The sequence below is a fragment of the Protopterus annectens genome, chromosome 2.part2 (assembly GCF_019279795.1).
Source record: "Protopterus annectens isolate FY-2018-M chromosome 2.part2, PAN1.0, whole genome shotgun sequence".
In the NCBI taxonomy this organism is placed as follows: Eukaryota; Metazoa; Chordata; order Ceratodontiformes; family Protopteridae; genus Protopterus; species Protopterus annectens.
Window position 1 is genome coordinate 516,583,913 of NC_056730.1, and position 25,628 is coordinate 516,609,540.

At 42.4% G+C, this 25,628-nt stretch overlaps 1 protein-coding gene across 1 annotated transcript in view; it reads left to right on the forward strand.

Moving 5' to 3' along the window:
- Positions 1-25,628, forward strand: part of LOC122795687 (meiosis 1 associated protein) — a 1,351,776-nt gene that overhangs the window by 1,226,187 nt on the left and 99,961 nt on the right. The window contains exon 9 of the mRNA XM_044063982.1: positions 1,234-1,371. Within this exon, the coding sequence (XP_043919917.1) occupies positions 1,234-1,371 (138 nt within the window). The remainder of the gene's footprint in view (positions 1-1,233; positions 1,372-25,628) is intronic.

Sequence of the window (25,628 nt, forward strand, 5' to 3'; positions counted from 1 at the left end):
ACACAGGCCACAATATTCAATAAAACAATTAAATACACAGAAAAATAAAATGCAGTACAATCTTTAACACTGCAAGTTTGTACTTAACTCAGCTAGTAATCCAGTTGATTCTAAGTATGTAGCAAAAGCCAAACAACTCAGATATTGAGCAGTAATAAATTCAAAGATATGTGACTAACACTTATAAGTACAGATAAACCTTCTAGGCTAAGAGTTTAACACTGAATATCAATGACGTGAAACACAATAGCCCCCACTAACTGCAGAGACAGAGAGAGACTACAGTATTCTATGAAACAATTAAACAGAACAATAAATAACTACAGAGAGACACAGACCATGCTACTCAATGAAACAAATATAAAGAAAAATAAAATGCAGTAGAATTTTTAACACTGTGAGTTTGTACTTAACTCCGCTAGTAATGCAGTTGATTGTAGGTATGTAGCAGAAGGCAAACAGCTCAGATATTGAGCAGTAATAAATTCAAAGATATGTGACTAACACTTTTAAGTACAGATAAACCCTCTAGGCTAAGAGTTTAACACTGAATATCAATGACGTGAAACACAATAGCCCCCACTAACTGCAGAGATACAGAGACCACAGTATTTTATGAAACAATTAAATAGAACAATAAGTAACTACAGAGAGACACAGGCCACAATATTCAATAAAACAATTAAATACACAGAAAAATAAAATGCAATACAATCTTTAACATTGCAAGTTTGTACTTAACTCAGATTGTAAGTCCTCCAAATAATTTAATCAACGAACAAAATACAAGAACTGTGGTATTATGAAATAACTACTCAGACGTAAGCATTTCTGGTAAGTACAAATCTTTATGTTAGCTTTCAGAAATCTAAGACACCATAGATGCCATGTATGAAAAATAAAATGTTATCTTATTTAATTATGGATGTTTCTTTGGATATCTTCTGATGCAGCATCCAGATTATAATATCAGTGCTAACCCAGTTTAGTAAGTGTAGTACTGCTTAGATGTATTTGAACAGTCTGTAGGATATCTGTACAAAGACGTCCAATGATTTCAGTAGTCAGATATATCAAACAAAGGTTATCCGATGCATTTAACTTCTGTATCTGAATTCTATACTTATAAAAATTGCTGTAAACTTGATATTATAACTTTATGTAAATGATGTGTATAGCTCAAAGGTGATATCCAAAAACAGCAAAAAATTATTGTGCTATGCCGTGTTTCAGAATGCCTTAGAATGCCTTGAAGTGGAGCCTACTTTCAACCCTCTTAATATACAAAATAATCTTTATAAGCATCTGAAGACCCTTCTGACCAGAGGTCCACACAGGCAGCCAGTTCAACATACCCAGCGGAAGGAACAGGTAGTGCACTACTATTCAACCGTTCTTTTTTGAAATGACATTTAATTTAATCTTTTAATACTTCAGCAGAATATTTTATTTAAGGTCTATTTTCAACACAGTAAATGTGGTTCGTCTGCTGTCCTTAAGTAATGGAAAATGGTTAATGAAGTACTACTGCATTTTCACAGCATAGTCTAGGACACCATTGGCATTAACAGTGCACTTATGAACTGCATTGTCAAACTGCCAACCTACAAAAGCTACATGAGCTTTTCTGTGTCTTGTTCCAAAACATCCTGATGTGTTGTTTATACAAGTGTGAGTGTGTGTGTGTGTGTGTGTGTGTGTGTGTGTGTGTGTGTGTGTGTGTGTGTGTGTGTGTGTGTGTGTGTGTGTGTGTGTGTGTGTGTGTGTGTGTGTGTGCGTGTGTGTGCGTGTGTGTGCGTGTGTGTGTGTGTGTGTGCCTGAATGTATCAGGAGTCCTCAGCATGATGATACTCAAAAAAAAAAAAAAAACTTCTTGAGCTTTATTTCCAACTGTCTTTTGAATATTACACATATCCATCTGCAAAGAGGTTCATATAGCACACATACATTTTTTTGTATATTAGAAACAGTCCTATTAACTGACAGCAGACTTGCGAAAGATACAGTTTAGCTGAGTTTGCTTTGACAGTTTGCAAGGTCATGATGGATAGACAGATAAATAGATAGACATATAGTTGGTAGATGCCATTCAGAAGGGGTGCGCTTAGCAATTGTGTCACCAGTCCATAGGACAAAAAGGGCAGATGGAAGGAGTACTTCAGGAAGCTTCTAAATTACAAGAAGTCTACAAATGCTGTACTGCTGCATGTGCAGCCTACAATGAAAGAGAGAGAGAGAATAACCAACCCTAGAAGAAGCAAAAAGTTTTCTAAGGAAGATGAAGTCAGGGAAGGTGGTAGACTCAGATGAAGTCAGTGCAGATATGATCAAGATGTCAGGGTCTTTAGGGGAGAAATAGCTCCTGAAGGTACTCACTGCCACATGGAGATAGAATCATTTCTCATGTGGTGGGAGAATAAGCTTTGTAGTGTTAGTGTGGAAGAGCAAAGGAATCATTCACTATTGTGGCCAGTATAAAGGTACAAACTGCTATCACACTGCAAGAAAGTGCTAGACAGGGTGATTGATAAACGAATATGTACAGCAGTAGAAAGTAAGATGAGAGATGTGCAGTTCGATTCATATCAGGATGAAGTACTACTGACCCAACATTTTTAGTAATATAGATAGTAGAGAAGAAGCTGGAGGTGAGAAAAAGAGACCTACTGAGCTTTCATAAGCTTTGAGAAAGTGTATGACAGGTTCTCAAGAAAGCTGATTTGGGCAGTTATGCAATGATTTGAAGTCCTGAAAATATTAGTAAAACTAGTGTAGGCCATGAACAGGGACCCAAAGACAAAGGTATGCACAGTGTTTCTATTCAGAGAGGGCTGCCCAGGGGAGTGAGTATGCATTAGGGCTCAGCTCTGAGCCCACTGTTGTTCCTACTGGTAAAGGATTATATCATCAAACAGGTTGTAGGAGACAGATCAACAATGCTTCTGTATACAGAAGATGTGGCACTACAAGCAGACTCTGAGCAGAAACATCAACAAATGATAGAAGACTGGACTTCCAAGATGGCTGCACATTGAGTAACAGCTTAATTCTAGCTCTTGCAGTGTGAAAACAAAAACTCAGCAGAAAAGGCCAGTAGACTTGTGTTTATGGGTAAATTTCAGGTTAGTAAGTGTACTGCCTGGATACCAGGAAAAAAGAAATACAGAGGACATGTGGAAAAAATCAGCTACTAAAAGTGAGGAAGAAACACTGACTGGGGAAAGTTCTGCAGGTGTTTAGCAAAAAAACTATGCAACCTCCAAACATGAATTCCAGTAACCTACAGGAAGATATAAGACGACTGCACACAGACCTGGTTAAAATAAACAAAACACTGATGGGGTATATCAATGCAAACAACAAAAGGCTGGAAAAATGGAAGAAGCTTTAAACAACTATTCAGATGAGGTGACAAAGTTGCAAAAATCAGAGGTCGAAATTAAGAAAAGGCTGGCTGAATATGAGATTGCTCAGGAAGAGATATTTAAAAAAATAATGGCGTTAGTGGACAGAGCACATAGAGAAAACTTGAGATTTTCAGCTATACCAGAGAAGCTAGAAGGAAGACTGCATTAATTTTATGAAAGCACACATAAGCAACTGGACTGTTATTCAACAGCAGGAGTTGATGTTCTGTAGTCCTATCTTGCCTTCATTCTTACATACTGGTTTGGAGATGATCCTCGGCTCCAACTCAGCCGATTAAAAAGCTCAAAGTCTCTTAGTTGGCTCGTGGCAAGGTAGGTATCCCATAGTGCACTAGTAAGATCCTCAGATCTCGTTTGCCACGTTTACGAGTTCAGAAGTGATTTTTGCCTGGCTGTGGCTAAGTTGAAAACTTTTCTTTATTATAGTAGTTTACTGATATTTCTTGACATATATAGCTAGTTATACTTAATATTAGTGATAGTTTTTTCATAGGTAGTTTATAGAAGTGTTTCCTGCTATTTACTTAGTTTTGAGAACTTGGCTGTTGGGCTGTTGTTGTTCTCTGTGGTATCCCATGTGCTAGTTTCTGATATAGTTAATATTTCTGTAGGTCTGAGTTTGTGTTAGGACCTTATTTTTCACATTTTTGTAGATTAATAATTGTGTGCAGTGTTGTTTGCCTTTTCATAGTTTGCCTGCTGCTTAAGATTCTTTTTTTCCAGCTTAGCTTCTGCCTCCTTTCTACAACTAGGTCCGTTTAAGTTAGAGGATTTAGTCCTCTGTTTAGCTTTGAATCTTTTCTAACAGGGCTAGGCCCATTTAAGTTAGAGGACCTAGTCCTCTGTTATTTCTCCTCTGTGTGTGTGTGTTGGTTTGTTAGGGCTAGGCCCGTTTAAGTTAGAGGACCTAGTCCTCATTGTATTTGGTGTGTATTTCTCTTAGGGCGAGGCCCGTTTAAATTAGATGACCTTGTCCTCCTTCTTACTGTTTCATAGAGCTCTTATAGCCATGTCAAAAGAGTCCAAAGACCATAAACCTTTGGGTTTTAAAAAGTGCCTTAAATGCTCCCAAAATATGTCGATTACAGATGGTCACGGTAATTGCGTTTATTGCCTCTGAGCCATTCACCTGCAGGAAACTTGTTCTTTCTGTCACTCCTTTAGCTCCAGAGTTCTCCAGGAGCAAAAGAACAAATTAATTCTGAAAGGTCTCCTCAAGCCTTCCTTTGAGGAAGACTGAGCAAGCTCTTCTTCATCTTCCAAGTCTCATTCATCCAGAAAAGAGAAGGTCAAGTCGACCAAGAGACATTCTCCTGCGTTGACTATTTTGTCTGAACCTCCTCAGAAAACTTTAAAACTGGATAAAGCTTCTACCTGTTCGGCTCCACTGTCCTCAGAGCCGGTCGAGGTGGTCGATGTTGACACTGTAGTTGTCAGCCCCAAGCTTTTCGGAGCCGACTACTGAAAAATTGCATCGGAGCCGGTTCAGAGAGCTTTTGCCAGTCTCCCCACCTTTACGATCTCCCATTTTACAGAGATCCAGGTCGCCTACCCTGTCATCCAGATCCTCCAAGAGCCTTTCAGAAGAGGATGTAGAGAGAGCATTTCTTAGACTCTTGAAGTCGTCTGCTTTGCCCAAATTGTTATTGGCTCTGACCCAGTCGGTTTCAGAGCCATCTGAGTCCATTCTCCCTATTGTGGTTCCTCCTCTGATCCGAGTCAGGCCTTCGGAGCCGGAGATTTCAGTGCCGCTTGTTGTGGAACTATCGGTTCCAGCTCCCCTTGTGGCTGTCTCGGAGCCAAGTTCCGCTCTGGCACCTTCGGTGCTGTCCATGGTGTCTAGGAGCCAAAGCTCACCGGTCAGCCCTGACAGGGACACTTGGACCCGAACCTCTTTGGTGCCGAGTCTCCCTCTCGGAGCGTCAATTGCTTTGGAGCCGAGGACTACATTTGTTTCCTCGGAACTGGGGCTGTCTTCAGAGCCGGAGAGATCTGCCTTCGAGATGATGAGGAGCGTGCTGTCTCGGTCATCAGGTCTGCGCAGGGGTACCGATAATCTTCCCCCTCAAGCACCAACCTCTGTCTCAGTACCTTCTCTCTCTCTCTTGGCAACAGAGACCTGCAGCCTCAGGAGCCCCCGTTGGGTGGCCCCCAGTCTTCCAAGACCCCCCCTAGAATACCCTTCTGAGGAGCCCCCTCAGAAGAGGACATGCAAGGGGAAGCATGTAGACTCCTCTGATGAGTCCATCACCTCAGACACTGACGTCGAGGAGGCAGAAGGGTCCCCCAAGTCATCCTCTGATGATGTCTCTTTTGTAGACATCTTAGAGATCCTGAAGCAGAGAGACGGCTGACCAACTGTCACCCCTTCTGATAAGGAGTCAGTGTACCTGAAGGCTTTCGGGTCTCAACCTTCAGCCTCTTGGGTGTCTCCACCTTTTGATGAACTCATTGACCTGGTTAGTCGAAATGTGTGGGAAACTCCTAATGCTGTGGAGCCAGTCCCCAGAAGACCCAACAAATTTCTCTCAGCCCCAAAAGAGAAAGAGTTTTTGACCAAGGGTGTGCCTGTAGATGCCATGGTGGTGGTGGCGACCACTAAAAAGGAACTAGCGGAGACTTTTTCATCTGTCCATCCATTGAACAAGGAGTCTCAAATGATGGATAGATATGGGAAGTGTATCTTTTCTTCAGCGGCTTTTACCCTCAGATCGCTGAACTATCTCACACATTTTATTAGGTTTCAGAGAGATCTCCTCAAGGAGCTAGGAGATACTCTTCAAGGTACATATGCTGAAGGAGTCCCCAAGAAGGTGACTGCTCAGTTGTCCACCTTAAATTCCATTGTGAACTCCTCCATGAGGCTGATCTCCTGTGCAGCCGACACAGTGAGTAGGGCAGTGGGTTCGGGAGTTTCCCTTAGGAGGCACTCCTGGATGTGCTTATGTACATTTGCAGAGCCTTTCAAGTCTACCTTTACCAATGCCCCCTTTGACGGTTCTTCTCTGTTTAGACCAAAGGTAAAAGATACACTCACCAGGTGCAAACAAGAAGGGAAGACTCTCTCTGCCATGGGAGTATGTTTTACTGTCCCTTCTAGACCACATCCCAAGGGTCATAGAGATTGTAAAATATGGTTCAAGAAGTCCCAGAGATTTTTCCTGGATGCACCAGGTAATTCCTCCTTCAGAGGCAGAGAAGGAGGGGCTAATGGTAGACGTCACCCTAGAGGTGGGGGGTTCTGCAAAACCAGGGTGTGATTCCTTTCGAGGCCGTCCCTACCAGCACTCCTGATGTGGGGCCCGGCTGTGCTTCTCTGGAGCCAGTCGGGGGTCACTTATCTTTGTAGTCAGAAGCCTGACTAAACATCACCCAAGACAAATGGGTACAAAGAATAATCACCAGAGGATACTCCATACCCTTTTTTCTTCCACCCCACACTCCCAAGAAGATCCCAGATGTTCCACTCAATCACAGGGATCAAGCAACTGTAGAAGTTCAAAGGTTGCTGTCAAAGGGAGTCATCCAAACCGTCCCCGTAGACCAGATAGGATTCGGAACTTACTCCAGATTCTTTTTAGTGCCAAAATGAACAGGGCACTGGATGCCCATATTGGACCTCAGCAAACTAAACGAATCTGTAAAGAAGGCCAAGTTCCGGATGGTGACATGGCAGTCTATACTCCCTCTGTTAGGGAAAGACAATTAGATGTGCTCCATAGACCTCCAAGATGCATACTACCATATAAAAATGGACAGAGCATCGAGGAGTCATTTACACTTCTGGCTGGAAGCCAGTCATTACCAATTTTGTGCTCTGCCCTTTGGTCTCACCACAGCCCCCAGGGTGTTCACCAAATGTATGGCGGTAGTGACAGCTCACCTGAGACGTTGTGGATTCCAAGTGTTTCCATACCTGGATGACTGGCTCCTGACTGCCACCACCAGGCACCTACTCCTACAAGCCAGAGAATCAACCATCCAGCTCTGTTCCCAGCTGGGGATTACGATAAATTGGGAAAGTCTGCCTTATCGCCCTCTCAATTTGTGACTTTTATAGGCGCAGAAATAGACACAGTCGCCATGCTAGCTCATCTCCCTGCAGACAGAATTCAAAACCTCAGACAACAAATTTACATCTTAGGGACCATGGCCTCTACCATAAATCTAGTCCTACTAGCCAGATTACATATGCAAATTCTTCAATGGCTTCTTTTTTCCCAGTGGTCTCTCCAACAACTGCCTCTGTCTCATTATATTCTCATAACAGAGTCTTGCAAAAAGGACCTTCATTGGTGGATTCAGCCTGATCAGCTGACAACAAGCACTTCATTCCTTCCTCACCAACCCATTGCCACTGTGACCACAGATGCCTCACAGATAGGGTGGGGGGGCATTATCTGGGCAGGACTGTCCAAGGCACATGGCAAGATCATGAGGCTCACCTGCATATCAGTGTCCTAGATATGAGAGCAGTGCTTCTAGCATTGCAAGCACTTCACGACTTTCTTCCCTTGGGGATGATATGTCGGTGGTATGGTATCTAAACAAACAAGGAGGAACCAGATCTTACCCCCTTTGTCGAGAGTCACTTTGTGTTTGGCAGTGGGCGATATCTTCCCAATGCTTTCTAGTAGCAATGCATATCCCAGGGACAACCAGTGTGATAGCCGACAAGCTCAGCAGGGCAATATTGATGCCTCACAAGTGGTCTCTGAATCAGAAAGTAGCGGAACAGATCTTCTGCAAATAGGGACAGCCTTGCTGTGATCTCTTTGCCAGCCCGATCAACGCCAAATGCAGCAGCTACTTCTCCCTTATCCCCCCTCCGGGGGAGTCACCAAGAGACGCACTTGTTCACAATTGGCCCTTGGGACTCCTTTATGCATTCCCTCCCTTTCCACTCATATCCAAAGTGATCCAGAAAGCAAAGTTCTTGGGAAGCAAAATGATTCTGATCACTCCTTACTGGCCTCGTCAGATTTGGTTCCCCTTATTCGGGCCTCATCTCCTAGACAACCCATGGACTCTGGACCTAGTTCCAGACCTCTTGACACACATGTCAGGCCTTCGCACCTGCCTCCATACCCTCAACATGACAGTGTGGCTGCTCCACTTTCATCCCTAGTCAGGCTTCATGAATTTTCACCTGCTGTGACCCATATCCTTATGTCTTCGCACAAACCTTCCACTAGGAAGTTATACTCTAGCAAATGGAGAAGATTTTCTATCTGGACAAAAGAAAAAAATGTAGATCCTTACACAGCATCCATCCCTGTGGTCGTAGGGTTTTTGTCTGAACTTTTCCATCAGGGATCAGCTGCTGCCACAATTAGGGTCCAACTGGCAACAATATCAAATTTTCACTTGGGACAACATGAGCATAATCTGATGTCCCACAGATTATGTAAAACCTTCCTTAAAGGTGCTACTTTGCTGAGACCTCCCTTTCAGGAACCTGTACCTCCATGGGATCTAAATTTTGTTCTGTCCAAACTTACTTCCCCACCTTTTGAGCCAGCACATTTGTGTCAATTGAAGTTTCTGTCTTGGAAGACTTTGTTTCTAGTAGCTATCACATCAGCTAGACGTGTATCAGAGTTACAAGCACTGTCAATCAAACCTTCTTATTTGATTTTCCACAAAGACATAGTTTCCTTCATACAAATCCTTCCTTTATCCCTAAAGTTTGCTCTCAGACTAATTTGAACCAAACTATCGAACTGCCTGTATTTTTCCCTAATCATTCCAACACTGCAGAATATAAATTTCATCAACTTGATGTTCACAGGCAGTTATGGTTCTACCTTCATAGGACTAAGGAACTTAGAAAATCAGATCAATTGTTCGTGTCCTTTTCTGAGTCTAGAATAGGTCTGCCAGTCTCTAAAGTGACTCTATCTAATTGGATTTCCAACCGTATTTCCTTTATTTACTCCTCCAATGGAAAGATCATCCCATTCAAGATTAAGGCTCATTCCACAAGATCCCTGTCCACATCTGCTGCCTTTCAAGCCAGAGTTCCAATTGACAGTATTTGTGCAGCAGCAACTTGGGCTACTCCTCATACCTTTGCTACTCATTACAAACTGGATTTAACCTCCAGGGGTAGACCCTCCTTTGGTTTCACGGTACTCAGGAGTATATTCCCATGAGCCAGCCGAGAAAAAGGTGCTAGGGACGCTGTCCCATATGTAAGAATGAAGGCGAGATAGGACTACAAAACATAAAGCAGTTATGTACTCACTATAACGTTCCATGTTTGTAGTCCATCTCGCCCTTCATTCTTACAAACCCACCCACCTACCCCCATCCTGGAAGGATCTGGAGACAGGATAGTGTTGCCTTTTGGTAGGGTGGAGACCTTTCACTATTGTTGTTCTTTCTGGATAACCTTTTGTATCTCTTTTATAGTTAGCAGCAAACAAGATCTGGGGATTTTACTAGTGCACTATGGAATACCTACCTTGCCACGAGCCAACTAAGAGACTTTAAGCTTTGTAATCAGCTGAGTCAGAGCCAAGGATCAGCTCCGAACCCATATGTAAGAATGAAGGGCGCGATGGACTACAAACATGGAATGTTATGGTGAATACATAACTTCTTTTTAGTTGAAAGGGCACATTGTGTGTATGCTCCAAACCTCGTTATGAGAAAGCAACCTAGACCTTTGATAGTAAAGATGCAATCTTACCAGCAGAAGGAGTTGATTTTGACAAAACTGTGGCAGAAGGACAAAGTACTAAATGTGGGAGACAGCAGAGTGTTTGTGGAGAATGATTACTCATTCTACACTAAGCAGAAGAGAAGCAAATTTATTCCACTATTCAGGGAATGTCGAGATACAGATGTGAGATTCAAACTGCTGTACCCAGCTGTCTTCAAAGTATTCTTCCCTGGAGGGACAAAATCATTTTTTGATGAAATATGTGATGAGGAAATACAAAAGTTTGTCCAACAAAATGTGAGCTGTGAAACAGACAGAGATTCTGCTTCTTGTTCTTCTGGTAATAAAGACCACAGCAAGACTGTACTTGTGAAATTTTTCCCAGTGTTTCAATGGAAAATATTGGAGTGAAGGAAGGGGGCACGACAGCCAACTAGAAGAATTGAGAGTACATTGGAAATGAAGCAGTGGCAGAATTTGGGAGATAAAGATGAACATTAATAAAACCAGTAACGTAATGTTGTATCACAGTGCAATAATTATATGTGTGAAATATGACAGAACAAGAAATTCTGGCAATATTGGACTTTTTCAGAATTTGTTGGACTTGAGGGGACTCCAAAGCATATGCCCTGCTTCATGTAATTAATGTTCAAAAACTGGTTTGGGGAAGGGAAGAGGATGGAGCAAGTTAACTGTAAGTAAATAAACTTTATGTTAAGTTGTCAATCTCGCCTTCATTCTTGCTGGATGGGTTCGGAGCCGATCCTCGGCTCCGACTCGGCACTTGCTAAGCTCGAGAATCACTTTTACCAGCTCGAGGCAGCCCTATATCCCATGATGCAGATCTCGTTTGCCACTTCGCTCATGAGGTCACCTTTTTTACCAGCTCCTGGTAAGTGAATTTTCATTACTCCTTTTCAAGAGATTTAGCTATCCTAGTTTCAAAATATTTTCCTTTTTATAGTTAGTTAGTTCACCGATTCACTTAGACCCTATTCCCGTTAGTTTCTCGATCCCTTTCCTTTTTTTCTGTTAGTCAGGCCTTAGGCCTTACCCTCCCAAACAATTTCCTGTCAGGATTTTTGTTAGGTGTGTCTGTGTTTTTGTTTTAATTAGTGTATTTAAGGACTGAGTGTGTGTGTGTTTGTGTCCTAACTCAGTCATGTCAAAAGACACTAGGGTCTCAGGTTTTAAGAAGTGTGACTCGTGCTGTCAGAAGATGTTTCTGACAGATGGTCACGCTTCTTGTATTTATTGCCTGGGACCCCTACACCTGCAGGACTCCTGTGCTATTTGTCATTCTTTCAGCCAGAGAGTCCTGCAGGAACATAGAAACAAGTTGATCCTGAGGGGTCTTCTCAAGCCTGAGAGCTCCCCGGCTAAGGTCAGCTCCGGGAAGCCCTCTAAGCCATCCAAGACCCAGACTTCGGTGTCCAAGTCTGTGGCCTTGGTTCTGACTCCACCAGAGTCGACATCGGCTCCGTCCAGAGCCGATCCTTCCTTTTTGGAAAGTTCAGTATCGGCGCCGATCGGCACCGATACCCTGGCTTCGGCACCTGTGTCGGCTCTGGCTGGAGCCGATACCTAGCCGAAGCATGTTTGCTCGGCTGGGCGAAGCGTCTCCATCCAGCTCGAGCCGACAAGCTGGTCGGATCCGATGGCTCCGTCGAGGAAGAGATCTAGATCTCCTTCACTGGAGTCTATCCACTCGGCTCCGGCCTCCCCCTTACTTTCAGAGCAGAGCCATCGGAGTCGATCATCAAGGTCTTCCAGGCTCTCAGACCATGACTTGGAGAGAGTGGTGAGTAGACTACTAAAATCACAGGCACTGGCCCAAATGTTCCATAGCCCGTCTCAGCAGACGACCGCTATTCCACACCCTCCTGAAATTCCTCCTTCGACTCTCCTACAGAGCTCGGAGCCGGAGATTATTGGTACCGTGACTGTTGCTGCTTCGGAGCCAATACCACACCTTTCGGCTCTGTCGTCTTCGACTCCTATCTCCTCCTTGAGACCGTCCTTGGAGGGATCCACAGTCGTCGGGCTTCCCTGGTCGGTTCTGAGGGGGTGAGTGGCATCAGACCCTTGTCCGACCCCGTTCTTCCTCTCGGAGCTTCGGCCTTGGTGAGCTCGGCACCGACATCTGCTTCAGAGCCTTCCTTTTCGGTGGGGCCGGGGATCCCTGTTTCTTCGGAGCAGGGGCTCTCGGTCCTCCCTGGGAGGGGAGCCTTCGAGGTGATGAGGAGTGTGCTAGCCCCCGAGCTTAGTCAGCAGTCGGTTCCTTTAGCTCCTCCCTCTACGGTGCCTGTAGATGTCTCTTCCCACTCTCTTGCTCCCGGACCCAGGGATCCATCACCCCAGGTTTCCCCATTGGGAAGAACTTCCTCTTCCGAGGTTTCTCCTGATCCTTCAGGAGAGCTGCTGTAAGAGGACCTGCAAGAGGAAGCACTTAGACTCCCCTGAGTCTCACGACATCAGATACCGACTTAGATGAGTCGGAGGGGTCTAAGATCCCCTCTGAGGATATCTCCTTTTCAGACATCCTCGAACTCCTGAAACAGAGGAAACTGGCCTCCATTAATCCCTCCGAGGATGAGTCGGTATACCTGGAGGCTTTTGGATCTCGACTCTCCACCTCCTGGGTGTCTCCGCCTTCGACCCCTCATGGATGTGATAGCTCGAAGGCGTGGGTATCTCCTGATTCTGTGGAACCAGTCCCCAGGAGGCCTTCTAAATTTATCACGGCCCCACTGAAAAACAGTTTCTACGAAGGTGTTCGGTTGATGCCATGGTGGTAGCAGCCGCCACCAAAAGGAACTTGCAGATCCTTCCGTACCAGTCCATCCTCCTAACAAGGAGTCTAGGACCATGGACAGGTATGGTAAGCGGATGTTTTCCTCAGCGACCTTTGCTATGCGTTCACTGAATTATTTATGTCACTTCACCCGACTTCAAAGAGACATCCTCAAAGAATTGGGTGATGTAGTACATGATCCGTCAGCTGCTGGGGCTCAAGAGAAGATTGCCTCTCAACTGGGAATCCTAAACTCCATAACTAACTCCTCCATGCGGCTCATTTCTTATGCAGCCGATGGGGCGAGTAGAGCCACAGGCACAGGAGTGGCTCTTAGACGTCAGTCCTGGATGCGGCTTTGCAATTTCAGACCCCTTTAAGGCGTCCTTCACAAATTCTCCCTTTGATGGCACAACTTTGTTTGGGCCTCAGGTGAAGGACACATTGACCAGGTGCGAGCAAGACGGCAAGACTCTTTCTGCCGTGGGAGTCCGTTTCTCCACCTTCTAGACCTTACTCCAAAGGTCAGAAGGGGAAAGTTCGAAAATCTCAGGAGTCACGCCTGATCGTGGTCAGTTTACCCCAGAGGCAGAGGGGTAATAACAATAGCGCCGCCCTAGAGGCAGAGGAGGTCCAGAACCAGGGCAGCAGAGAGCCTCTCCGACAAGCCCTTCCAGCATCCCTGAGGTGTTGCCCGACTGCCCACCCTTGGAGGCAGTCGGGGGGAGATTGTCGCTGTACCCAGAAGCCTGGCTTTTCCTCTCTCAAGACAAATGGGTACAGTCGATCATATCCAAGGGTTACAAGATCCCTTTCGAGGAAAGCCCTTCCTCAAAAGGTTCCCTTCAGGCGTTCCACCGGTCTAAGGGAAATTGCAAAGCTAGAGGTTTCAAAGCTTCTAAAAAAAAGGGCCATCCAGCCAGTTCCAACAGATCAATTAGAGTCCCGAATCTACTCAAGGTTCTTTTTGGTTCCCAAAAAGACGGGAGACTGGAGACCAATATTAGACCACAGCAAGCTGAACAAGTCTGTCAAAAAGACAAGATTTCGGATGGTCACACTTCAATCGATTTAGCCCTTTCTGGGCAAAAACAACTGGATGTGCTCCATAGACCTTCAAGATGCGTACTATCACATAAAAATCCACAGACGCTCCAGAAGGTTTCTCCGCTTTCGGCTGGGGACCAGTCATTTTCAGTTCAGATCCCTGCCCTTTGGTCTCACTACAGCCCCCAGAGTGTTCACCAAATGCATGGCAGTGGTCACGGCTCACCTGAGACGTCAAGGATTCCATGTGTTTCCGACGACTGGCTCCTCTCAGCCACCACCAGGCATCAACTTCTCCAAGCCAGAGATTATACTCTTCGTCTCTGCCGTCAGTTAGGAATTTCAGTCAACTTCGAAAAGTCTTCCTTATCGCCCTGCCAATCTATTACCTTTATAGGCGCAGATCTAGACACTACTCAGATGTCAGCAAACCTAACAAGTCAAAGAATCCTAGATATCCAAAACCAAGTTCGGATCATCCTATCCAGCAAAAAGGTACAAGCCAGGTTGGTCCTGAAAGTGTTGGGCCTCATGGCAGCCGCCATCACACTTCTTCCTCTGGCCCGTTTTTATATGTGTCTCCTGCAATGGATGTTATTTACCCAATGGTCCTTCCAGCAGCTTCCCATGCGTCACAAGATCCTGGTGACACAGACCTGCAAGAGCCATCTATCCTGGTGGACTTCTTCTCCCCTAGTCCATCAGGGCAGACCATTTGTCCCCCCGGCCCCGGTAGCCATGGTCGCTTCGGATGCCTCCCTGATCAGGTGGGGGGGCATTATCAGGGCAGGATGGTTCATGGCACATGGCAACCGTTCGAATACCACCTGCACATAAATGTCCTAGAGATGAGAGCAGTGCTTTTAACGTTGCAAGCCCTCAACGACTTTCTTCCCTTAGGAACTATTGCAGTTCACACGGACAACATGTCCGTGGTGTGGTACATCAACAAGCAGGGCGGGACCAAGTCCTATCCCTTGTGTCGAGAAGCTCTCAGACTTTGGCAATGGGCGATCTCCTCTCATCGGTTTCTGGTAGCAACGCATATCCCCGGGAAAACCAACATAATAGCAGACAGATTGAGCAGAGCTATACTCATGCCTCACGAGTGGTCTCTCAAACAATCCATAGTGGAGGAGATTTTTCAAAAGTGGGGCTGCCCATGCTGCGACCTTTTTGCTACACCCCAAAACAGCAAATGCCCAGACTTCTTCTCTCTCTTTCCACTTCCGGGCCATCCCCCCAGAGACACTCTTACCAAAGATTGGCCCCGGGGACTTCTTTATGCTTTTCCCCCCTTTCCGTTAATACCGCAAGTACTCCAGAAAGCTACCGTCGTGAGAGCCAAAATGATTCTCATTGCCCCTTTCTGGCCTCGACAAATTTGGTTCCCGTTCCTTCATCGCCATCTTGTGGTGCAGCCTTGGCATCTGGACCCAGTTCCAGATCTTCTGACCCACCAGTCGGGTCAACTGCACCGATCTATTCGTTCCCTCAACCTCACTGCTTGGTTGCTCCACTTCCTTCCTTAGCCAGGCTTCCTATGATCTCTAACCCCGTTAGAGGTATCATAGTAGCTTCTCTAAAGTCCTCTACCAGGAGGATTTACTCTAGCAAATGGAAACGTTTCTCCTTTTGGGCAAAGTCTAAGAACATAGACCCTTTTACTGCCCCTATTCAGTCAGTCTTGGACTTTCTAGCTGAAATTTTTCACTCCGGTTCTTCTTCTTCCACAGTTAAAGTCCAGTTGGCAGCAATCTCTAATTTCCATGTCGGATTTGCTGACCAGAATATTATGTCTCATAAACTTTGTAAAGCCTTTCTCAGAGGGGTGTTCCTACTTAAACCCCCTATTAGAGATCCTCCACCACAGTGGGCCCTAAATTTAGTGCTGGCATCCTTGATACTTCCCCCTTTCGAACCGGCTGCTACATGCTCATTAAAATTTCTTTCTTGGAAGACACTCTTTCTAGTTGCTATTACTTCGGCTGGGAGAGTGTCGGAACTACATGCTCTCTGTGTTCGTCCCCCTTACTTAGTCTTCCACAAGGATAGAGTATCCTTAAGAACCAATCCATCCTTTTTGCCCAAGGTTGCTTCTAAAACAAATTTAAATCAATTCATTGACCTTCCTGTATTTTTTCCCAATCATTCTAACAAGGCAGAACAGGGATTGCATTGCCTAGATGTTCATCGCCAACTCAGATATTATTTGGACAGAACAAAGCAATTTAGGAAATCTGATCAGCTTTTTCTTTCTTATGCTGAAAATAGGAAAGGTCTTCCTGTTTCTAAAGTAACCTTATCCAGATGGCTATCTTCCACCATTTCTGACATTTATCAGCTTAGGGGCAAACAACTGATCTCAAAACCCAAAGCACATTCTACTAGAGGTCTAGCCACATCTACAGCCTTTCAGGCTAGACTACCCTTGGACACTATTTGTGCAGCAGCCACTTGGGCCACTCCTCATACCTTCGTTTCTCATTACAAATTGGATTTGGCCTCCAGGAACAGGGCAAGTTTTGGTTCCACAGTTCTCAAGAGTCTGTTCCATTGAGCCACCCAGGATAGGGGTGCTAGTGATGCGGTCCCATCCAGCAAGAATGAAGGCGAGACTGACAACTTAACATTTAGAAGCTATGTACCTACCATAACATTACATGTTAGTTGTCTTCTCTCGCCTTCTTTCTTGCGTCCCTCCCTCCTGTCCCCCTAGCCTGGACAGACCTTGATTTTCCCTTTTTCTCTGGGAGATTGTTCTCCCTTGGACACCAGTTAGCTCTGGATCTCTGTTACCTGGTTCCTCTTACAGTCTTCTCAGGTTAGTTGTTCTTCTTTCCTTGTGGAAAGATTGCGGGCAGTTTTTTTCCTCTAGATACCAAACGAGATTTGGGTAATTACCGCCTTGCATCATGGGATATAGGGCTGCCTCGAGCTGGTAAAAGTGATTCTCGAGCTTAGCAAGTGCCGAGTCGGAGCCGAGGATCGAACCCATCCAGCAAAAAAGAAGGCGAGAGAAGACAACTAACATGGAACGTTATGGTAGGTACATAACTTCTAATTTCTTATTAGCATTATTTTTGTGGTGTATGTTTTTTTGCATCCTGTAATTTAAAGTTTTCTCAGTTACTTTTAAGTGTAATGGGGATTGTAAAGAGGTGCTGCTGTTTTTTTTTTCTTTTTGTTCTCCCTTCTCTCTTTTTTCTTTTTCAGTTTTAAGAAATATAAGCAATGCAGTGAAAAAACCTGGTTAAAAGAGCATGAAAAAAGAAAAAAATAATGCGCTTTTTCTCATTCTTGCAAGGTTAAATGACAGGAATAAGGAACTTAGATTGATTTAGTAACATGTTTTTAAGAGTAAGCAAGTAAATGAAAAAGGATATTGAATATTATCAAGCTTTTTCTAGCAAAAACATGTATGCTCAGTACGAGTTCTACTGCTGGTCTTCATATTTCCATGGAAACAATCGGATAAAGAGAAACTGGCTGCCTGATTCTCTTGTCTCTGTAGAGACAATCTCATAAAGAGAAACTGGCTATAGGCTAGTTGAGAGTGAATGGCTGTAGGAAAAAAACTGAGAAGAGAAACTGGCTAAGACATAATGTTCTCTGAAAGCATTCAGGGATTTTCCCAGCTGGGAGAGCTACAAAGATAATTTAAAACCAATTAGCACTTAGTAGAAGCACAGGCTAAACCATGCATCTTAGCACGTTTAACCTTTCTTTTAGGTTAACTCAAGTCTATCAGTGTGGCTGTCAGTTTGGGACTTTTGTTCCTATTAGGAGGGTAAAACTTCAGTATTTGAAGATGTACATAGTTTTGTGTGTTAGTATTAAGTTAATAGGTTTTAGGGGGTATTGGGGTGTGACTGTTTTTTGTTTAGGGCTTTCAATAAAACAAAGAAATTTGCAAGATGTGACATAGGAATACACAAAAAAGTGCAGAGAAGTAAGAATGATTCTTTACTGGGCATCTTTTCGGCTTACGCCTTCAAGGAATAATTAGTACACCATATGGCTTGTATTTTATATCATGCTTAATTACATAACTGATCAGTTGATGAGTGCCCAAAACATCTATTAAATATTTAAAGTGACAATACTAAAATTTAAAGTGACAATATGTTCCGCAATACAAAATTTAAAATGTTACAATCAACTGAAAATAATATGCATCGTATCCCAAATTCAAATTGATATCCAGATTCAACTCACCGGGATATAAAGTATCAAAATTTATAATACATTTTGTTTCAAATAATATTAAACTACTTAAAAATTCCTCATCCTGACGTGCTGTGGGCTTAGCCAACACACTGAAAAAGAAAGTGGAATCCGAATTCCCATGAAATTTTCTAAAATGCTCTGCTACAGGGCTTTCCAATCTACCCCCTCCTAATGTCCTCCAAGTGTTCCATGATTAATTTTTTCACTGCCCTTTTAGTTTGTCCTCTGTACCACTTGATGGGGAATAACCACAACCAATAATATAAATCACACCCTATGACTCACAATCGTATTGATCCAGGGCCTTATATAACCTACCATTTATGTTGATTCCATTTAAATTTCTAATCTTGTGACACATTTTACACCTACCACAAGGGAAACTCCCTTTCCTTACATTTCCCACTTCCACTTTACCTGTATTAAGCAGTTCCTTCAAATTCTTAAATCTGCTATATGAGAAAGTGACCCTTTCAGGGAACAACCCCTTCAGACTAACATCATTTTTGATTATGGGTCAAAACCTATCTACTGATTTCCTAAGAATCTCAGAAAAAGGTGAAAATCTGTTCACACAAAATATTTTATCCTCATTCTCTCCTCGCCTCATGTCCTGGTTTATATAATCTCTCCTTACACAATTACCTACTTCCTCTGTGTAGGCTGTCCCCTAAATCTATTTTGACTTTGTTCTCAGCCGAGTTTAAACTATATAAATCATAACCTGTGCTGAGTAATTTTGCCCTGTCCATGACAAACTCTTCATCCAACTTGGATTTGTTTGAAGTGTTGTTAGCTATATGTAAGTATTCTCCATATAGCAATGACGCCACCAAATGAGGGGCATGCATGCTGTCGGCCATAAGAAAATTATTGACTGCAGTTTCCTTAACAAATGGCTTAAATTCAACCTTATGACTTTCTCCCACAAAAAATTCCAAATCCAAATACTGCATTGCTTCCCTGCTGGTGTGAAAATTGAACTCCAAACCAAAATGATTGCACTGCAAATATTGCATAAAGTCCTGAAATTCCCCTATGTCACCCTGACATACAAAGATCAAATCATCTATGTATTTTTTGAACACCAGTACTTTTTGCCTATAAAAATCAGTATTGTAAATGATTGAATTCTCAAACTGATTTATAAATAAAATGACATACACGGGGGCATAAAATGCCTCCATTGCCATGCCTTCCTTTTGCAAAAAATACTGATTATCAAACTTGAAGCAATTGTGTTTCAAAGAGAATTCCAGCAACCGTACCAAAAAATCTGTACGTGGGCCTTCACCTAACATTTTTCTTACAGCTTCTATACCCCACCTGTTCTTGATACTTGTATATAGTGACTTAACATCCACACTGGCCCAGTAATAGTCACTATGCCATTCCATGCCACCTATCAAGTCAGAAAGTTCTTTTCCGTTCTTAATGTGTGACATGATCTTGCACAAAAAATCTTTTAAGTTGAAAATCCAAGAACTTGCCCACATTTTGTAAGTATGCTCCCCTTCCTGATACCATTAGCCTGCCTGGTGGGTTGCCTATGTTTTTATGGATTTTGGGTATCACTATAAATTTAGCATCCCTGGGGTTCCCAATATATAGCTTCTTGACATCAGAGGTGGAAAGGAAACCTAGCCTCTCCCCTCTCTCTAAAATTTCCAGTAGCTGGGAGTTGAATTCCCTGACAGGGTTGCTGGGCAGGACTTCATATACAAAAACATTTTCAAGGAGATCCATAGCCATCCTATTATAATGATCTCTGGTTAAAATTACCCAATTACCTCCTTTGTCCATCTGTGTAAATACATATTTATAACTGCTTTGCCTTAACTGTTGTAAAACTTCCCGTTGCCTTTTATTTAAATTGTATACCTTATTAGTCCTTCTAAATTTGTGAAATTCTGCTTCTAATTGCTTGCAAACAACATTCTCAAAAGTGCAAATACTGGCAGAAATCTTTGGAGGTATAAAAGTGCTATGGTATGGTACTTTTGGTACTTGTAACCTGCCATATCCAGTAAGAAAACATACATTGCCATCCCCAACACCCTCTGTGGATTCAATGCATTCCCCAAAGTCAAATTCATTCTCATAAATTGACAAATTGACAAGGAATCATCTACATTTACATTTACTTCTTCATGCATACTTGCAATGCTTTCTTGAGTTAATTTGTTTCTTCTGTTGTAAAAAAAAACTTTTAAATGCATTTACGACAGAAACAGATGACCTCAAGCATTAAATCAGCCATGCTGGGAAAATGAGTGGGGATAAATTTAACCCCTTTGTCCAATACAGATACAATATCATGGTTTAGGTTTAAATCTGATAAATTAACAACTTTCAAACTTACTAAATCATTTTCACTGTCCAGAACATTTGCAAAAAGTTCAAAAACTGGAGTAAATGTTAGTTCCACTCTAAAGGAAGCATCCACTCCCCCGGACCATTTCTGCTAAGTTTAATTCTGCCTTTTCCTGTTTCTGTTGCTATTGCCCATGTTTGAATTCCCCTGCTATTTTTGACCACGACCCTTGGAACCTTCGGTAGTCCTCCTCTGTACCGTGGATGCTGTTGCATCTTTATTCAAACCCTCAAAGGAAACACTTTTTTACTACTCGGTGCTGTCTCTACTGAATATTGGGAGGAGTCCTGTTGATCATGGCCTCTGCCATTGGTTCAGTGTGCTGACAATCTCCCCCTTGTGTCTTTGCATTGCCAAGCAAAGATCAGATTATTTTTATAGTCATTAACGTCCCTTTGCAATTTACCCTTCTTGCAAAGAGTAACAGCTTCTACCTTGTCCACTCTCACTTTGATGTCTTTAAGCTTCATATCAAGTGAAGCTTCCACCATCACTTCTGCCAGATGGGTGTGGATTTGCAAAACCTCGGCTCATATTTTCTCCTTCTGCCTGCTATTACGTTTAATCAAAATTTTAAGCCAGGTTTTAGTACACAATAGTGAGGCGGCATTCCATTCCTCCAACAAATCTGCTTCCTCATCACAGAATTCATATGCTGGAAAATTCTTTATTTTCAAACCCCTGGGAGTAATATCCAGGGATAAATATTTCTCAAGGAGTCTTATATCGTAGAATAAAGTTACCTCCTGGATCAACAGCCATTCTGGCTTAACGAAATACGCCTCATTGGCATTTACCTCCCCTGATGTCCAGGGGGTCATCGCAGGCAATCCTGTCCTCTCTATCCTTCCTCATACTGGAACAGGAAAATCGGGAACCCTCGGCTGTCATGTGAACCAAACTCCTTTGCTTTCCAACCTTGAATTAAAAGACACAAACTACTCTCTGGACCAAAAGAACACACAAAAAAGTGCAGAGAAGTAAGAGTGATTCTTTACTGGTGCATCATGTATCTTAACACGTTTAACTTTTCTTTTAGGTTAACTCAAGTCTCTCAGTGTGGCTGTCAGTTTGGGACTTTTGTTTCTATTAGGAGGGTAAAACTTCAGTATTTGAAGATGTACATAGTTTTGTGTGTTAGTATTAAGTTAATAGGATTTAGGGGGGTATTGGGGTGTGACTGTTTTTTGTTTAGGGCATTCAATAAAACAAAGAAATGTTCAAGATGTGACATAGGCTCAAATGGATATAACAAGAAACAACTGTATAAAAGTTCAACCTGTCAAACAGTGTATGCATGTAGCGCAAAAGCTGGAACTTAGACATTTAACAAAAAAGGTGTTCTACATAAAAGGTGGAATAATAACTTTTTAATACAATGATACTTTCTGTAATGTCTTTAATTGTCAAGATAAAAAATAAAGAGTAGTCAACTATATTAAAAAATGTAGAGTGCAAATAGGAAATAACTATATTACAGGAAACACACACAGAAAGAACTGAACATGTGAATTTGATAAAGAAAGGTTTTCAGGATGGTTATGCCGCAGAATACCTGGAATAACGGAAAAGAGGAGTACTTATATTAATTGCAAAAGGAGCTCCAATAGTGATAGAAGAGGATAAAAAGATAATAATGGCAGATTTTTAGTGCTAAGGAGCTACTGGCAAGGAGGAGGATTACACTGGCAAGTATTTATATTCCACCTAAAGCTGCTATAATGGAGCTTAAGAAAATTCTGGGAGAAATAATCAGTTTTCCACAAGGAATATTATTTATAGGTGGGGACTGGAATGTGATTTGCAACAGTGAAGATGTGTTTGGAGGGCCTAGAAGGGACAGTATAACAAAGGTGGGTAGATTTTTGAAGAAATTTCTGAAAATATTTGGCATGGAAGATGTGAATTCAGTAATAGGAGTTCGGAGTGAATTTGGGCAACCACGGTGGTGCAGCGGTTAGCGTTGCCACCTCACAGCAAGAGGTCGTCCGGTTCAATTGTCGGCTAGGGTGCCTTCTGTGCGGAGTCTGCATGTCCTCCCTGTGGTCGCGTGGGTTTACTCCGGGTGCTCCGGTTTCCTCCCACATCCCAAAGACACCGTAAAACTCCACTGCCAATCATGAGCGGACAGATGATCCGCTGTGGTGACCCCTAACTGGGAAGAGCCGAAAGAAGAAGAAGTTCAGAGTGAATTTACGTATTATTCCTCAAGATATAAAAACTGGGCTAGGCTAGACAAAATTTACATTTCACAGTAACATGTGCATTTAATTGAAGGTCTTTATATAAATCCAATAAATATTTCAGATCATGCACCGCACCAATAATAACTAAAATAAAAACAAAGGGTAATGAAATAAGGAGGAGTCACTGGCACTTTCCCACCTATCTTTTGAAAAGAGATGAATTTATGGAATGGGTAGTAGAGATTATTCAGGAGCTATTAGAGAGGATAGAAATTTCTTCTGAAAATATAGCTAGGGAGTGAGATAAAATGAAGGTGGAGTTTAAAATTAGGGTGGAAATAAAATAAAGGGAGCTATGGTTAAGAAGTAAGAATTATTTAGATAGACTGACAAATGTTAAAGTATTGCATAATGCGGGGAATCTCACAGAACAAGAAGTGGATCAACTGCAGAATGCTAAGCAGAAAATAAGGGTTACCTTAAAAATATGCATGAGTTTAGAAAGATTGCTGTTAAGCAAATGCTTTTTTATAACAACAGTAGAGGACAAAAACTTTTAGAACAATGACTCAGGCAACAGAAAGTAGAAAGGGCTGTCATCAAGCTTAGGGAGCCTATAACAAGGAAGGTAACAAGAGATCCTGTAGCGGTATTAGAAACATTTCAGAAATTCTTTGAAAGTCTGTATAAAGCAGAGAAATCTGGAAATCAAAAAATGATACAAATGGAAATGTTTATGCAAGAATTAAATATGCCAAGGTTAGAGGTAGATGAAGCTCAATTACTAATGGCTAGGTTAGGAGGAGATGAGATGAAAATAGTGTTATATAACCAATCTACAAGAACGTCCCCAGGAATAGATGGTATTCCTGTGAAAGGTTGGGGTGCTAGGACAGAAAAAGATCTGGGAGGTTTTGTTTAACAGTATTTTAACAGGAGGAGAAGTACCAACATCCCAGAAGAAAGCAGTGGTAGCTGTAATACCTAAAGAGGGTAAAGATCCATTAGACCCAGCTTCATACAGCCCCATTTCAATACTAAACCATGATTATAAAGTGTTGCTGTCTATAATGGCTAAAAGAATGACAAAAGTAATGCCAAAATTGATAGATATGAATCAGTCTGGTTTTGTGGAGGGGGCAAACATTTGACAAGAATAACAGAACACTGATGATCCAGAGGGCAGCAGAATGTAAAAAGATACCATTGTTGTTGTTGTGGGTCTTGATGCAGAGAAAGCATTTGACAGAGTAAGCTGGGACTTTATGAGCAGAACAATGGAGGTGGAAATTAAAGTAGGTGGGGTCCTCTCTGATAATTTCTGCTTGAGCAGAGGAACCAGGCACAGGTGCCCTCTTTCCTCTTTGTTATTTGCATTACATTTACAACCACTGGCAAAGAAAATAAGGGACTCAGAAATTCAAGGATATAATTGGTATGGTAGACAAGAAAGCTGGCTGTATTTGCAGATTACATTATTTTATACCTGACAAAACCAGAAAGGGACATTACAGTGTTGTGAAACATACTGAAACAGTTTCAAACCTTTTCATAATACAAAATGAATGAAGCTAAAACAAAGGCAATAGCGTGAATTATGTACCCACACACTAATTGGTTCAGCAATTTCCATATTTATGGGGACATGATAAAATGAAATATTTAGGAGTATGGATTAAAAATTATTCTGGTGTGGCAGCTAAGGATATGTGGGATTAGACTAAACAAAAGATAATACAAAAACTGAGAAAATGGAAGCTTTGTTATATGGATTTGAATAGTAGGATGCAAGCAGTCAAAATGTTTTCAGTCCCTTTAGTCTTATACACAGGTCAGGCATATTTTTATCCACCAGAGAAGTTGTGGATAACAATTAATAAAGAGCTGAAGGACTTTATCTGGGAGTGGAAGATGGTAAGGGTCAAGTAGGATAAGCTAATTGTTCTAATAGAACCAGGCGGATTGGGATTACCCAATTTAAAGGGGTATTCCAAAGCTACACAGTTAAAGCGGAAAGGAATGATGTTGAAATGGGAGGAAGCTCAAGAAACAAGGAGAGACTAGGATTTTGGATGCAAGCCTTTAAGGAGAATAGCACTAATCATACATAATATTATATCATAAAGTAGCAGAAAGTATTCTAAGAACTAAGCCAACATGGGAATGGAGAAAGGAGATTCTGCCAGTAGGGATGACTGCAATTAGGGGATATAGAACATAGGCAGGAGGGGGCTGGAATTTATTGGAGAAAACTATCAAAGGAACCAAGGTATTGGGAGCAAATAACTAGAGAGGGAGAGGTATTAAAATGGGAAAAGGCCAATAATTTATTTGGACTGCAGTTTAGAGATTGCCTTCGCTATCAAGGATTGATATCAGAGTATAGGCAAATAGAAAGAAATGGGGGCGGGGGATCCTAAACAAAAGACCAGCACTAGTTGAGTTTTTAGTAGACTGTAGAACAGAAGCTGCCGTTAAAAAAGGAATAATCAGTAGAGCATATAAAATATTGCATAATAACTATAAGAATCAATCAGTGGAGGTTAGAAAGGATTGGGAAGAGAGATTGGATAAGCAATTCACAAAGAAACAATGGGAGGATATATGTATGTCTTCCAAATATGCATTAAAATCTAGAAGATTTAGGATTTTTGCTTGGAAATGTTTACATAAATATTTTTATACCCCAGATAGACAGCAGAGAATTTTTCCTCAGGTAGACAGCAAATGTTGGAGGTGCGACGGGGAAGAAAGAGGTACTTGGGAACATATTTAATGGGAGTGTGGTGGGTTGGCAGACTTTAAGGATTCCCTGCGAGACCCCCTGTCGGAGATGCTGGGAGGGTGGATTGGTGTGACAATAGAGATTTTTCTGAGCTATGATACAGAATCAGAATTG